Source organism: Tachypleus tridentatus, chromosome 13 (genome assembly GCF_004210375.1).
Source record: "Tachypleus tridentatus isolate NWPU-2018 chromosome 13, ASM421037v1, whole genome shotgun sequence".
NCBI lineage: Eukaryota > Metazoa > Arthropoda > Merostomata > Xiphosura > Limulidae > Tachypleus > Tachypleus tridentatus.
Genome location: NC_134837.1, coordinates 233,489,948 through 233,505,484, shown reverse-complemented (window position 1 = coordinate 233,505,484; position 15,537 = coordinate 233,489,948). Strand labels below are relative to the sequence as shown.

Here is a 15,537-nt window from a genome sequence, read left to right as displayed (position 1 = left end):
TAGACACCTAAAATTGGACTTTCCAGTCCTGGTTTAGAGTTGTTTGATGTTATGGCCATTTTATAAGTTCAAATTGAACTAGTTGTACTTTCATTCTTAAAAGAGAAACACATTAAAAAATGGTTTAATCTATAAATGAAAAACTTAAATACCATTAAAAAAATTAATGGCCTTTAAAAAACTAAAAATATTTGTAAGGTGGATGGTATCACCATCACCAATGACACTGTCTAATGTTATGGATAAACCTTAGGACAAAACATGTTTAAAATGATGCCATCATTAAGACTTGTAATGACAGCAAGACAGTAAAATGTGGCTTATTGTGACCTGAGTGTCACACAGACAACATATTCATGCATCAGTCCCAGATAAAAAAAAACAATGAGTTAAAAAACTGTGACCAATGCCTAGTCTAGTTAGAACAACTTCCTCTTTCCAATCCTCATGGAAGCAAGATGCCTAAAGTCCAATAGAGAGTTTTATTTGGAAAAGCTTGTTTTCACGTTGCTCACTCTAAGTTGACTGCCAACTGGTATGGAACCAAGCCTTGAATAGAGGACCATATTCCATGAATGGAACAGGCACAGCAGTGATAGTGCCAGAGCAGAAAGATTTAGCTGCAGTGTTGGCAAGACTGTTCCTGTGAATACCAACATGGCCTGGTATTCAGAAAAACTGTACAGAAGAAGATGTTAAAGAGAAATGGGCCAGTCAGATTTGAACAAGTGTGAGAACAGGGTGAGAACTAACGTGTAGCCAGGGCCAGTAGAGAACTCGCTTAGTGCAATTTGAGTACTGCTTAGTTTTTATGTGATCCAGAGCAAGAGAAATGGTGTATAATTCAGCAGTGAACACAGTAACTATAGAGGGGGATTCTGTACAGATCCATCAAACCCCAACAAACCATGGCAGAGCCCACAGAGTCACCTGATTTTAAACCATCTGTAGAAACAGGAATGGAAGGATGGTTTGAAAGATGTTCAGCAATAACAATTGGGGGTATCAGCTTTTCTCAGATAACTTAAGGAAAGGTCACAATTGGGAATTGTAATTAACCATGGTGGGATGAGCTGACCAGTGAATACAGCAATGTTATCCACGAATAGACCCAATTCATCCAACTGTGCCTGAAACCGAGGGCCAAAAGGAACAACAGCAGATTGTCTGTTCTGAAAATGTATGGCCCATCAAGGAAGGAAAACACACCCCAGGTGGAATGCTGTGGTAAGAATTGAAGTTTTGAAGCATACAGTAAAGACAGTTGCAAATGGAAGAGTTTTGATTGAATAAGAGCACAATATATTCTTAGCATATAACTTTGATCCACTCCCCAAGTGGTGGAAGAAAGGATACAGAGAATGTTCAGTGCTCTTATATATTTGACCCATAGCTGCTTGATGTGTGGTATAAAGATCAGCATACAGGCAAAGATAAGCCCCAAGAACTTTGTCTCAGGTACCACATGTAGCACAACTTCACCGATACAGAATTCAGGATCAGGTTTAATACCTCATTGGCAGCAAAAGTTCATGCAAATGGTTTTAGAGAGAGAGAAGTTAAAAGTGTTTGCTGTGATCCACTTTAGTAAATAACTGAGGGCAGTTTATAGCTGCCACTCAATATACCTCATGTTCGACAGCTGACATGAGATGTAAAAGTCGTCGACAAAGAGCCAGTTTGCAACAGTAAAAGGGAGTTGTTCAATGATGGCATTAATCTTTATACTGAAAAGTGTGACATTCAAAACACAACCCTGAGGAATTCCAAGTCCCTGTAGAAAAGAATGGTAAAGTATCAAATGCACAAGACCTTTGAATTGTCTGTCCATTAAAAAATTTTTAATAAAAATGGGCAAATGACCACGTAACCTATATAAATAGAGGTCTCACAAAATGCTATACCCCCATGTAGTCTCATAAGCCTTTTCAAAGTCAAAGAATATGGTTACAAGATGTTGTCTCTTGAGAAAGGCTTTTCTGATTGATGTTTCAAGTCAAATCAAGTGGTCCATGGTGGAACACTCTTGTCAGAACCCACACTGGGTAGGAGAGAGAAGGTTGTTTGATTCAAGAAACCAAACAAGATGAGCATTAACCATCCTCTCTAAGGTCTTACAGAGACAGCTTGTCAAAGCAATTGGATGGTAGTTTGAAGGAATCTTGGGATCCTTCCCAGGCTTAAACAAAGGTAGGACAACAGCCTGGCATCAGGAAAACATTCTCCTGTCAAATGCAGTTAAAAACAATCAGAAGAATAGAAAGAGAAGCAGGAGACAGATGGTGCAGCATTTCATAGTGTACATCATCAGGTCCGACCAATGTACTGCCAGACCAATGAAGAGTAAGCTTGAGTGTCACTATTATGCTGTTTGTATAATATATCATTATTACAAGATGCCTCTATGGTCCACCATCCCAGCAGCTTGGAACTGAAAATCAGTAAGTACTTCCATACTCCACTGTAAGAAAGAAGGGGGGAGAGGAAAAATTGCAGAAGAGTCCAGTGGAATATCAACACCAAAAACAGTGCAACAGGTGACCACAAAAGCTTTATTTTGAAAAGCAGGTAATATCTGATTTATTCCACAGAAACAATATCAGAGATAAGCAGTTATCTCTTTCTGCTTTACCCACAAAGTCCATGTGTGGGTATAGTCCAGAGCAGACACATTAATCATTTGACTGTTTGTAACATACATGGTCAGGCACCACTTGCCACAGAGCAAGATTCTTAGAGTAAAACAAAAGGAAAGGGGAAAGCCCTTGAAAAACAAAAGGTATATATTTACATATACACACATAAAAGATAATTTACCCGATCACAGACTCAACAAAGTCTGAAGAATGGCCAAAATCGAAGACAATAACCTGACAATGAAAAAACAGGGATCTGATTCATATAGGGTGATAAGAACATTTGCAGTGTGGTCAGCATGCATGATAAAAGAATATCTTTCAAGGAGCAATGGAGATGAGAAGTCAAATCCAATAAGAAGACAATAAAAACAAAGCCAACTGAATTAAAAATCAAACCCAATTGGTAATGGTGAAAGAAGAAAGGTCACAAACAGAGGATATCTGCCAAGAAAAGAATAGGTGAGAGTAGGCACCATGGAAGGAAGCTGTGTGAACAACATACCAATAAACAGCATGTATGGGACAAACTAAAACTATACAGATCAGACCAAAGATATAGGAGAGAAATGGAAGGAAGATAAATCAGTGAGAAGAACAAGTTTTCCTCAAAAGCCACTAAAGTTTTGGGAAGAAAATATCTATTCAAATAAAGAAGAATATAAATGGAATGATATAATGTACATGAAATCCAACCAACAAAGTCCACAAACCAAAAGAAGAAAGAAATAAGTATTAAGGGATAAGTGACAAATCAACAAAAGGGCAGAAGTTAAAATGGAGGCAAAGTAAGGCAGTAAGGAATCACATCGACATTCCAATCTGGTAAGACTATGCACCAAAAAGGATGATTAATCCAGAAAGAATGTAGCAATGGTGAGAGAGTAGGAGTAGTAAAAACTTGATGGTACCTGGAAAATGAAAAGTGTGTGATAAGGTATCCCAATAACAAGTGACTGAGGAGACAAAAGACTCCCAATCAAACAATCAAGTTGGAAAATTCATGAGATGAGGAACAGTGGGTTGAACAGGGAAAACATCAGGCTCAAAGACCAACATAGAAAAACATTCCACTTACATTGATAAACATCAATATAGGAAGGCAAATGGAACAAACTAACAATGAAGTGACTCACTATGTGCCAAGAAACAGATAAAACCAATTATGAAAATGGAAGACATGAAGGGCTGGATGAAATGCCAATGGCCAAGGTTGACAAAAGGGATGGCATAAAAGGAAGAGATAAATATAAGAGCAGATTGTAGATGGAGCAGCCATGGAAACCATGTTTGTGCTAGCTGGCAAGGAGCAATCAGAAGAACTTGACACAAAGTGGCATCTATAACAGAAATCACTCTATGAAGAACATGGATGGAAGGATACACATAAAAATATTTGTTGGTCCAATCTTGACCAAATGCATATAGAGCCAGAGCAAGTGAAAGACAAACCAGTGATTAAAACACAGGTAACTTAATATTGAGAAAAGTGGCAAATATATCCAAATTAGGAGTACCTCACTGAAGGCACAGCCACTTGAAAGTGAGAGTTTCAAGAGACCACTTCACTAGATAAACATCTTCAGAATGGAAAAGATGATCCAAGACAAGAATATATGCATTTAGAACACAGCATATAAGGAGGCAAATACTGAATGTGCAAATTCCAAAAAAATAAAGAAATCTAAGATTCAACCACTATTGGTGATTGATGTTAGCCACCACCATAGAATTGTTTGAATGTATCATGACCAAACAATTCCTGGAGAGATGAAGCAGGTTCAACAGAAGGCAAAGAAATAGAACAATTAAGGACCTGAACTGGAGAAGTAATAGACAAAAAGGAACAAACTACCTAACATATGAAATTCAGCATATTGTTAGTTGGTATACCATGGTTCATCAAAGCACAATATAGATGTAGCCACAATATGAAAATTACCTTGTCACTTAGCAAAATCTAAATTTTGTCACACACATGTGTGTGCATTACTGAAGGGGCTAAAGGGATGACAACTAAATTTCAGATTCATGAAGAGTTAAAAGTGCCTCCAGTCACCACAGAGTACATTAGAGAAGATGTTTGAAAATGGGTGTCTACACTTTAGATTTTGACCAGCAGTGCATATATATAGAAACACATGTATGTAAATATATATCTATATATAAAGTTCTAAAGGCCAATGAACATAAAGAAAATATATGCATTTTGCATTACTAGACTCAACCACTTATTTGAGTAGAGCTTCGAAAGATGAAAATAAAAATAAAAAAACTTTTTAGCATTTAATAGGGAAAATGTGAACACTATGAAATTAGACTAAATACTAGCTGGTCAAAACAGCAGTTTTACTACACTCTATCTCACCAGCGATGGCATGTTGACAGAGACCTTGCTTTTGCAGCTCAACAATTCTGCCACGTTCAATCTATTGTCAACATTTTAGCCTTTGCCATGTTTTTACCCAATTTAACACAGGAGATGTCAGGGGGAGATGTTAACAATACTAATGCTTGAAAAAAAATGACTAAATTTTGTTACGTGTTTACCGATTAACGCTTCATTTCAGTATGGTCTTAAACTTTTGACCAGCTAGTATTTAGGCTAATTTCATAGTGTTCACATTTTTCCTAATAAATGCTAAAAACGTTTTTTACTTTTATTTTCATCTTTCGAAGCTCTACTCAAATAAGTGGTTGAGTCTAACAATGTAAAATGCATATTTTTTCTTTATGTTCATTGGCCTAAGATTTTAGCCAGCAGTGTACATATATATATATATATGGCAAATGGAACAAACTAAAAATGAAGTGACTCACTAGATGCCAAGAAACAGATAAAAACCAATTATGAAAATGGAAGACATGAAGGGCTGGATGAAATGCCAATGGCCAAGGTTGACAAAAGGGATGGCATAAAAGGAAGAGATAAATGGTAGGGCAGATTGTAGATGTGTGTGTGTGTGTGTGTGTATTATATGGCATACATTGTGAAAAGTATCCTAATGTTGAAATGCGGTGACTAGAGAAAACAAAGTTCCAATCAAGTATATGAAACAAAGCTAATGTAGTGCTACAGAAATAAAGAAAGGCAGTCACCTAATGTTACTAGAAACTTAAAATATACAGGAAAAAACATGTCTGAACAAAGGAAGTACCAAGGGAAGAATAAGTATATGATCATGCACTAATGTTCACAAGGATTATCACACACTGAAGTCATGTTACCCTCCTTCTGGTGGAGAGCTACAGCATTATAATGATTATGTCATAAGTAGGAGTGGGAAATTGTTTAAAACTCATGGCATACACAGGAAATTCTATGACAGTTACATACAAGATGGTAGCTCTTAGTGGTGCACAGAGGTAAATATTTCTGAATCAGAAACTGTTTATTTCTGCATGTAAACATAAAACAGTATACATGCAAACTCATTCACTGGTGAAATATGGTGTGCTGTATTTGTATGTGACAATATGTTACAAAGTGTGTTTAATTACTCACCAGTTCCTGTAGTAATGCTGGTTATTCTCTGGGGATGACCCATCACAGCCAAGTTTTTAGGCAACAGTGCTGTACCCTGTTGACTATCTAATTTATCTAACAGTAGGTGATAAATTGCACTGTAATGGTCAAAACATTTAGCCTGGACTGACTATAAGAAAAAGAGATACAGGTTTAAATATTCTTTATCAAAAAATAATTTTTGTTGGTTACAAATAATTTGAAAGGATAATTGAAACTGACATAATATTTGTCCATTAATTATATAACTAACTGTACACACTATTATACCAGTTTACTAAGAATAAGTCTTATGTCTTGAAAACTAGTTTTTTTTTAAATGAAGTACTGTATTTCATTTTATCTCTATGCATTAAAACCTCTAACCTTATTATAAAATTACTACTTTCCTCAAATGGTTCACCTCTTATAAGTGTATCTTCATTAATAACACCTCCTCTGATTGACTTTGTAATAACTTAGTGTAGAAAAACTACTCTGAGTTACTTCAAAAAACTTCTCTTTCCCACTATTTGACTTTATACTATCCAAAGTGTTTAATGCCTTCAAAATAATGCATCATTAGAAAATCAAATACACTTTTTAAAAGACTGTTAACAAGGCATTTCCTGAATAATAATAATAATGGTAACAGGGTTAATTAGGTCTCAACTTTAAGCATTAAATATAATTTGCTGTAATTGTGTAAAAGAAACTGTGTCTATTTCTTCATAATATGCAAGCTGGATAAGTCTGTTGATAATGAACTACTAAAATCATTGATAGTTTTATTATAGCAAATATATAATTTTAAGATTTTTACAAGCATTATGGTGTTAGCACATTAAAATTCTGTGTAGTAGGAGTTCAGAAGGTTCGAGTGGTTTAAATAAGAAAATTAACTCTGACCTGAATAATCTGTTCTTCTGTTATACCAGGAAGTTGAAGCATGTGCTCAATTATTAGCTCATTTACCGGCTTTTCTTCTTCATTAAATGACATCCTTCCGTATTGATTAACCATTTCTTCAAATTCCAGATCAGGACCATCCCGCAAAATCCACTTGTCTTGCAGAATATGACACACACTCAGTCTTTTCTCAGGATCAACAACAAGCATTCTTCTAATGAGTTGCTCACATTCTAAAGCCAAGAACAAATAATCTCTTGAAATTTTATTTCCTGTATTATACTCTTAAAACAGAAAAGTCTGTGATGCATAACTTTACAATCATTCATGACAGCTGAAGTATCATAAATATTCATATATATATGTATAGAACACGTTCAGTTAGCTGGGTTTAATATTAAATACAACAAAGTAAACCTTATCAATTAGTCAATCCATCTGTTAAAAGGTCTTTTGTGTTATTTTTATTTAGAAAAAACACTGAAACAAGTTATGTTCTCTTCAACACATAATAATAACCTGATTAACAAATATGTTTGTCTCCTAGTAATTAATAGTTAACTTTTATCACGTACAAGAATAATTTGAAGAAAATGTGAATTGGTTCCTTTGTATAACATAAAGTTTGCAAAATACACCATAACATGCATAGTTGCAAGGGTTTGTAGGATAAATCACTTAATATACTTAATGTACATAAATAATGACATTATAGCCAAGACAAAATTGATAAAATATTATACGTATTTATCAGTGAAATGTGTTGTATGAATACACAGGATGTTCATAAAAAGACCCTCTACTTTTAGTTCATTATATTTACTGAACTTTCTCCCACCATATATGCATACCTTACTGTATACCATAAAAGCAAAAGTAGCCACCAGATCACTTTGTCTGTCTTTTGCTTTTAATATATTCAAGACACTATTTGTTAAAGACTAATCTGATTGTAGTTATGTTTCAATACAATTATGATAGCCCAACTAAATGACTTTCTGCATAGGCAAAGCTACATATTTGGACTCTGAGAATCTAGATGTAATAGAAAACTTTCAATTAGAATTTTACATTTAGGTTGTTACAAGAAATACACTTTACAATAACTTTTGTAAGTGATAGAACAAAAGTAAAGAAAATGTGTTAATCAGTGTAATCTGAAACATGGAAATATAACAGTGGAAAAACTGAGAATTAGGAAAACACTCAAAAAATAACCATAAAACACAGCAATATATATGTATATATACCAGCATAATGCTTTCCTGAAAAATGCTGTGCTAAATAAAAACATGCTAAATAAATATCAGTTTGGCATAGAAATACATATAATAAGTGAGAAGGAATGCAATCCTAAAGAAAAATTTTTTTGAACAGTTGTTTGGTGCACGTAGCCTAGCTGCTTTGTGCCATTGAACTCCACACAACCAACTCTTAGCATTTATACTTGACAGTGGACAGTGACATTGGTTTGGTGTCACTATGCAGATTTATCATGTTTTTATCTTTTTATGGGCCAAGGTTATTTAAGTCTATTTAATCAAACCTTGTTTCAAAACAAAACAATTGATACATTTTAACGTTGATCTTTATCTTTTGAAGGTCATAGGTCAATCCTCTTTAGAGCTTTGTATATAGTACTCAAACAAGTTTGATAAATATCTATCCATACAATCCTGTACAAAAAATCAGGATGAATAGATAGGCCAAACCAATCTAACCTAATCTGCTTCTTAGTGGGGGCATGAAAATTAAAAACTGTCATGCAAAAAATAAAAATTCTAAGAACAATATGAGAGCAAACTGGTAAAGGAGATGTCAAAATTGTACAAAACAAAACAGACAATGATTAAAAAAGAATCTAGAGTATATAAAATAAGTGTTTTCATTATGAACTAGTAATCGTTTTAGATTCATGATAAGTTTTTATGGACTGAAAAAAGAATTAGGAAAGGAAACCCATTATCCCAAATACTGGCAATACTATTCCTCATTAGAGCCATTAGAAAAAGGGTTCTAGCTATTTTATGAGTATAGGTGAGATACTGTATCAAAAGCTAGCATATTTACACACTGAAATATATTCCCAATAGATTTTTATCTCCTCTCACAGTTCCCATCCAGCCTCTCCACTTCCAGTGATATATGATGTAGTTTTCCGATCAATCTGGAAGTGAATAACAATTGCAAGTGTGAAGAAGGCACTGATTATGATAGCTTTTATATCACACTCCTATTTGTGGAAGGCTTCTGCATGATCATTTATGTGTAGATATGCAGAAGTGGGAGTTGAAAAGCTAGTGGTGAAGCCTTGAAAATTTGCACCAATAGAGGGCACTCCTAATTGAGAAAAGTTATTTTGTGAGTAGAGAGATCATATTGGAATAACGTTTTTAAGCCTTGAAAATTTGCACCAATAGAGGGCACTCCTAATTGAGAAAAGTTATTTTGTGAGTAAAGAGATCATATTGGAATAACGTTTTTAACACCTTATATAACAACATAGAGACATAAAATTTGTGACAGAAAAATATTCAAAAGTTTATGCAAACTTCTGAAACATGAACATAAGAAAAAGAACCATCTTAAAAATTCACAAAAGGGTTTGTTTGTTTGTTTTTGAATTTCGCACAAAGCTACTCGAGGGCTATCTGTGCTAGCCATCCCTAATTTAGCAGTGTAAGACTAAAGGGAAGGCAGCTAGTCATCACCACCACCACCAACTCTTGGGCTACTCTTTTACCAATGAATAGTGGGATTGACTGTCACATTATAACGCTTCCACAGCTGAAAGGGTGAGCATGTTTGGCACGACAGGGATACGAACCCGCAACCCTCAGATTATGAGTTGCACGCCTTAACACACTTAGCCATGCTAGGGCTTACAAAAGGGCACGTGTAATGAAACTTATGTTTTCCTGCAGAATAAATACATAAAAATTGGGACATTTAAGAATTGTATTACAGTACTAAGACTGCATTGAAAACACATGAAAAATTAAGTTCAAAACATAAAGCAATGCCTCAAATTAAAAATATTATTATCCTTTAAACATAATCAATGAAACACTTAAAACAATAAACCCAGAAAAAAAATGAATAAAAAATGGATAATAGGAGAACTGAACATTTGTAGTGTTATTATTGAAAAACTAATTGAACTATGGTATAAATGAAATGGAAAGCACAACATAAAAACTGAAACAGTAGCTAAACCAGACACCAATTCAAAAATATTCTATCATAATGAAGGTTACAATAAAGGTACAGTGTACAAAATACAACATACTGACTGTAAAAGTTTTACATAAGAAAACAAGTAAGAAATCTGATGCAAGGAGCATGAGAAACTAAAGGAATAAAACAAAGATGTAAAAATCATTGAAGATAAGTTTATAAAATGTAAAAATGTAGACTGAAACTCAAAAAATTCTGGAAGCCTTAAGAATCAAACATAAACATCTGAAGTACTACTATATTTATATTGTATTATTTACATGACAATATAAATCCATATAGATCCATGTTAAATAAGATTATCTGACTGGATTTACATGTAATATGAACGTATATTTTTACTTTAATTTTTATACATGATCAGTTTATACTTTAAGAAATAAAGGTAATGTTTCTATAAAGAGCTGTTTGAAGAACTTTGTGCATGTTTACTTTTATAAACATCTATTTTTCAACAGATCTGCCTAAATACCAACAAAAACACATAAATACCAGATATTTATTCCAGTTAATGTCACTTCCAAAATCATTAAACAATTAAAGATATTTTCTTAGATAACTTTAGTCAAATAAATGTTTGTTGTTGTACAGCAAATTCTTTACTTTTATCCATATGTTAAAAATGTAACTTTTACCTGAAGACATAAAGTATGGAATGCGAAATTTTCCCAATAACACCCGAGCTCTGAGACTTTGCAGGGTACTACCATAAAAAGGAAGGGCACCACACACAAGTACATACAGCACCACTCCAAGACTCTATGGAAATATTTTTTACACATTTAATTAGTACATCATAACTGCATTTTAAGTAATATTTCTTACAAAAACCAAACAGCAAATGAATTATTTGAATAAAAATGAATGAATTGACACAAAATCATTTATTCTAAATACAAAAAATAAAAACCTGCATTTGTTTTACTGATATTATTTATCATGTGTCATGACTGTCAAATCACTTGAAGTTCCTGCTATACTTATCACTTCAGTGATTTCAAAAAACTGTAATTCAAAATATACAACTATAAAATACTTTACTTATTCAGTTTTACAAAAGAAACTAGTTGAAACAGATTGAAAAATAAATTAAGTGTAAAATAGTTAAAATTATTCCACTGCTTGTTGCATTTAAATTTTCTGGAGAGCTGAAAACTATACTGAAACAATTCAATGTAGTGAAAATTGAGATTTGTAGCATTTGTGATAAAAAATTAAAGTTGTTATGGCACTTTCCTAATTAGCATGGAACTGGATTCAAATCTCTCTTACTGTAATTGTAAACACTCCAGAAAAATATAAAATTCTATGTTGAAAAATATCACAAAACATTTATGAATTAAGAAGGTTGAATTGCTAAATTAAGACTTTCGCTGGTTTGTGATAAAGTAAGAATTTGTTAAAAAGCACAATTTTTATTACACCCTATTAGTATTACGATCTTCAACTTGAATTATACATACTTTTATTTCTTATTTACCATTTTAAACAAAATTTAATATTCTATATTTTGATACTACTAACACATTAAAATTCTATCTAAACAAAAGTTACTAATTTCCAAACTTACAGATTAATACTGAAATACTCAATCTTTAATATTTTGAAACTGTGTCAACTACACTTATACAGATTCACTCTACAGAATTTATCATAGCATAATAAAATATTTGGAGATTAACATTACTACTGATATTACAACTGTCCAGAGAAAACAATGAACACAAATACATTGTCAATAACATTTTAATGAAAGATCTAACTATCTACTATAATTCCATATAGTTTCTAAAACACATTTAACTCATATATCTTTGACTTACCCACACATCAGCTTTTGGCCCATCATATTCCTTTCCTTCAAAGAGTTCTGGAGCAGCATAAGGTGGACTGCCACACCAAGTTGACAAGAGTCTTCCTGGCTTATAATAGTTGCTGAACCCAAAGTCTATTACACATATATAATGTATATTGTACAGTAATCAATGTAAAAACACAATCAACCTGTTTTGTAATTTATTGTTGCATAAATAAAAAAACACTAATGTTTATATCCAAAACAATGAGAGAGAGCTTTTTCCATTTTCAAATTTACATAAAAAATGCAAGCTTTGATAGTAAGGAGAAATGTAACTACAAATAAAGAGAAACAGTAATTTTAAAAACTTACATTTAGGTATCAGAATATTTATAAGTAAACTTTACAATCATGTAGGTTGACAATAAAGAAAGTTACAAACTCTTTGCTTAGTAAAATATTACTACAAAAAATAATGGAATAATATTTTATACATAAACTGCTCTTAAATCAAATAAGCAACCATATTAAAATTTGAACATATGTGTGAGCATTATTTTATTCACTAAATATAGTCAATGAATCAGTTAAATAGTTCAACTTGCCTAGCATGAGTACTCTTTAGATTCAAAAGAGTTAAGACCAAACTACATAAACTTGTTTAAATGAATCACATTGACCAAAAATATAATTCAAAGACAGGTACATGAAACCATGGCTCATATTTAAAGATTAAAGGAATCTAATGGTGTAGTTGCAAGTTCTGGTCTATAGTCACTCATAAAGTGGAAACAAGTCTTTTTTTACCTTATGCTGGATTTTTAATGTCTGATTCTTACCTTTCAATTACTGATACTTACTAAACTACTTGCTGTCCATCAGTAGTCAATTGGCAATTCCTAACAGCTACAATATGTTTTTAAAACAGTCATCACTATGTGACTCAGATGACTTTCCAATACTTTTTCCAGGTAATCTACTATACAAATCCATCTCCCCACAAAATCTTATTACACTAAAATAAGTTGCATTTGTCTATCTCTGTTTCTCCAATTTCAAGCATTTGCATTTTTATGACAAAATTTATTTCCCATTAAAATCTTTTGCACATATACTATCAGGTACTGTTACAAACTAATCAAATTTGAGTGAATCATCAAAACATCAAATGATAAAGATGAAATGTGAAGGTTAATATCTTTTTCTAATGGCTACCACATGGTAAATAGTGTAATGTAGTATCACAACATTTTACTGTCAGTTAGTTAACTACCAACATATGATTGTCTCAACATTTTACTGCTGGCAAATAATTATGTTCTAAAAATAAAACATTTCCTAGCACAGTGAATTACTTTATTCTAAAAAAAATTACAGTGAACAGCTTTATTCTAATAATTAAAACAATAACAAATAGCATGTATATGCAAATAGTTATATTCTCAAACTTAAACATTTTCTAGCACAGTTAATTACTTTATTTTCAAAAATTATTGTGAATTAAGAAACTGTTGCACTAAACTTGATTAAAAATAAAACTGGACAATAAAGTAATTGAATAAGTTGCTAGAAAAACAGTATAATAAAGTAAATTAAATATTTGCTTGGAAAAAAGTCTATCTCTACATACACAATTATTCATGCATACACATTTTACAATTTCATTTTTGTGTTCAAGTTTTTCTGTTATGATAATGATTGCTTTGATAACATTTCATTAACTTCTATACATGCAAAAAACATTAAAGCAGTAATAATTAATTGTTGCATTCATTTGCCAGCAGTACAATGCACTGGAAGTCATTTAATGTGGCAGTAAAATATCATGGCATTCATATGTTGGTAGTCAAATAACTGGCAGTAAAATGTCATAGGATGTGTAATGTGTACACAAAAGAACAAATGAAACATGTTGATCTATAAAACTAACAGTAAACTGATTTTATGAAACTGCATTCAAATGTAATTCATAGGAGTAATGATAATTTCTTCCACTTAATTTTTGGTGTAGTGTGCATTTTATCTAACAGACATACATTAAAAGTGATGCAAAATATTTTAAAGTGTTACAATTACATTACGTGTTCAGAGCTCTACAATACCATTCAGAGTTTTAGTCAAATATAAATTATGTCAATCTAATTTTGTTTTATAAAATATAATTCTTTAAAAACTGTATGAAATTAGCCTTTTTTTACAAAAAGACAATTAACAAGAAAAAGAAAATGTTAATGAAATGTAAATTCTAACCTGCAATTTTGATGTTCATATTAGAATCTAGCAGGAGATTCTCTGCTTTCAAATCTCTGTGAACTACAAAACGTTGATGACAATAACTCATCGCTGCAATTATCTGTTTGAATTTTTTCCGTGCATAATTTTCCGTCATACGACCATTAGCAACTAAATGGTCTGAAAGTGAAACAGTCCAAACATATGAAACAGCATTTTGTTATTTCTACTTATGATTAGAAAGTTTAAAAAATGGTCACCAAGATGATAGTTTTTCACACTGTTTAAATGTACAAAAACACATTAGTGATTTGAAGCACAAATTATCAGAATTTTACAAATTACAAGAGGAACCATGACATTAATTTGCAATATAAGGAATATTTTATTTTCCCTGTTAAATACTACTGTGAACTGAATAAAATATATCATTTAGATCTTAAAATTCAAATTTTCTAAAATCAAATAATATCATATAAACTGGTTAACATTTAACCTTGAATTTTTTTTTAAATCTGACTTTAAAAACAATGTGTAATTTTAGCATTTTATCTTTCAAATGTAAAAATAACTTTCAGAACACAGTGACTCACAGCATAATGCCAACTACGGATAGTGACAATTTTTTTATGCTGCAGATTGTCTCTGTAAAACACAGAATTTAGTTGTGTTCACTTCATAGAGAACTGAAAAACATTAAATACAGGTATAAGTGTAATACTAAATTGTAAAATATTTAAAACATTACAGATTGCATGCTCTTTAATGATTGTGAATTCTTATTTTATTTTGAAACATTTCTCTTGATTTTTACTTTTATGTATGAACACTGAATTAACAATAATAACATAGATTATTTCTGCTATACAAAGCTGAAAGTTATATATATATATTATTGGAAATAATATTATCTATAAACACAATACAGAGGTAATAATGTAATGTTATTAGCAAGAAATATTCTGAACTTCCATATTTCATACTGTAAGTATACATCATACCAAGATAAAGTACATATATTTTTGACAAAAAGATTTTTCCAAACTGCACTTTCAACTTATAGTGTACTATATACAAGATTTCATATTCACTTAACTTGGAGATATTTTTCATGCTAATTTGAGATCAGAATAAATGACTGACTCTGGCCTCTCCAAGTTTCCACAGTTTTGTTACAAAAAAGCATGAGGTAGTGGACATTACACAAAATTTTATTCATC

General features: G+C 32.0%; 1 protein-coding gene across 5 annotated transcripts in view; it reads right to left on the bottom strand.

Annotated features, from left to right (window-relative positions):
* LOC143239343 (serine/threonine-protein kinase SIK3-like) overlaps positions 1-15,537 on the bottom strand; it is a 104,900-nt gene that overhangs the window by 28,112 nt on the left and 61,251 nt on the right. For all 5 annotated transcript variants that reach the window (XM_076480331.1, XM_076480330.1, XM_076480333.1 and 2 more), the window contains 5 exons: positions 14,336-14,497; positions 12,111-12,235; positions 10,923-11,046; positions 7,051-7,283; positions 6,142-6,292 (listed from right to left, as the gene is read on the bottom strand). In XM_076480331.1, the coding sequence (XP_076336446.1) occupies positions 6,142-6,292; positions 7,051-7,283; positions 10,923-11,046; positions 12,111-12,235; positions 14,336-14,497 (795 nt within the window). The remainder of the gene's footprint in view (positions 1-6,141; positions 6,293-7,050; positions 7,284-10,922; positions 11,047-12,110; positions 12,236-14,335; positions 14,498-15,537) is intronic.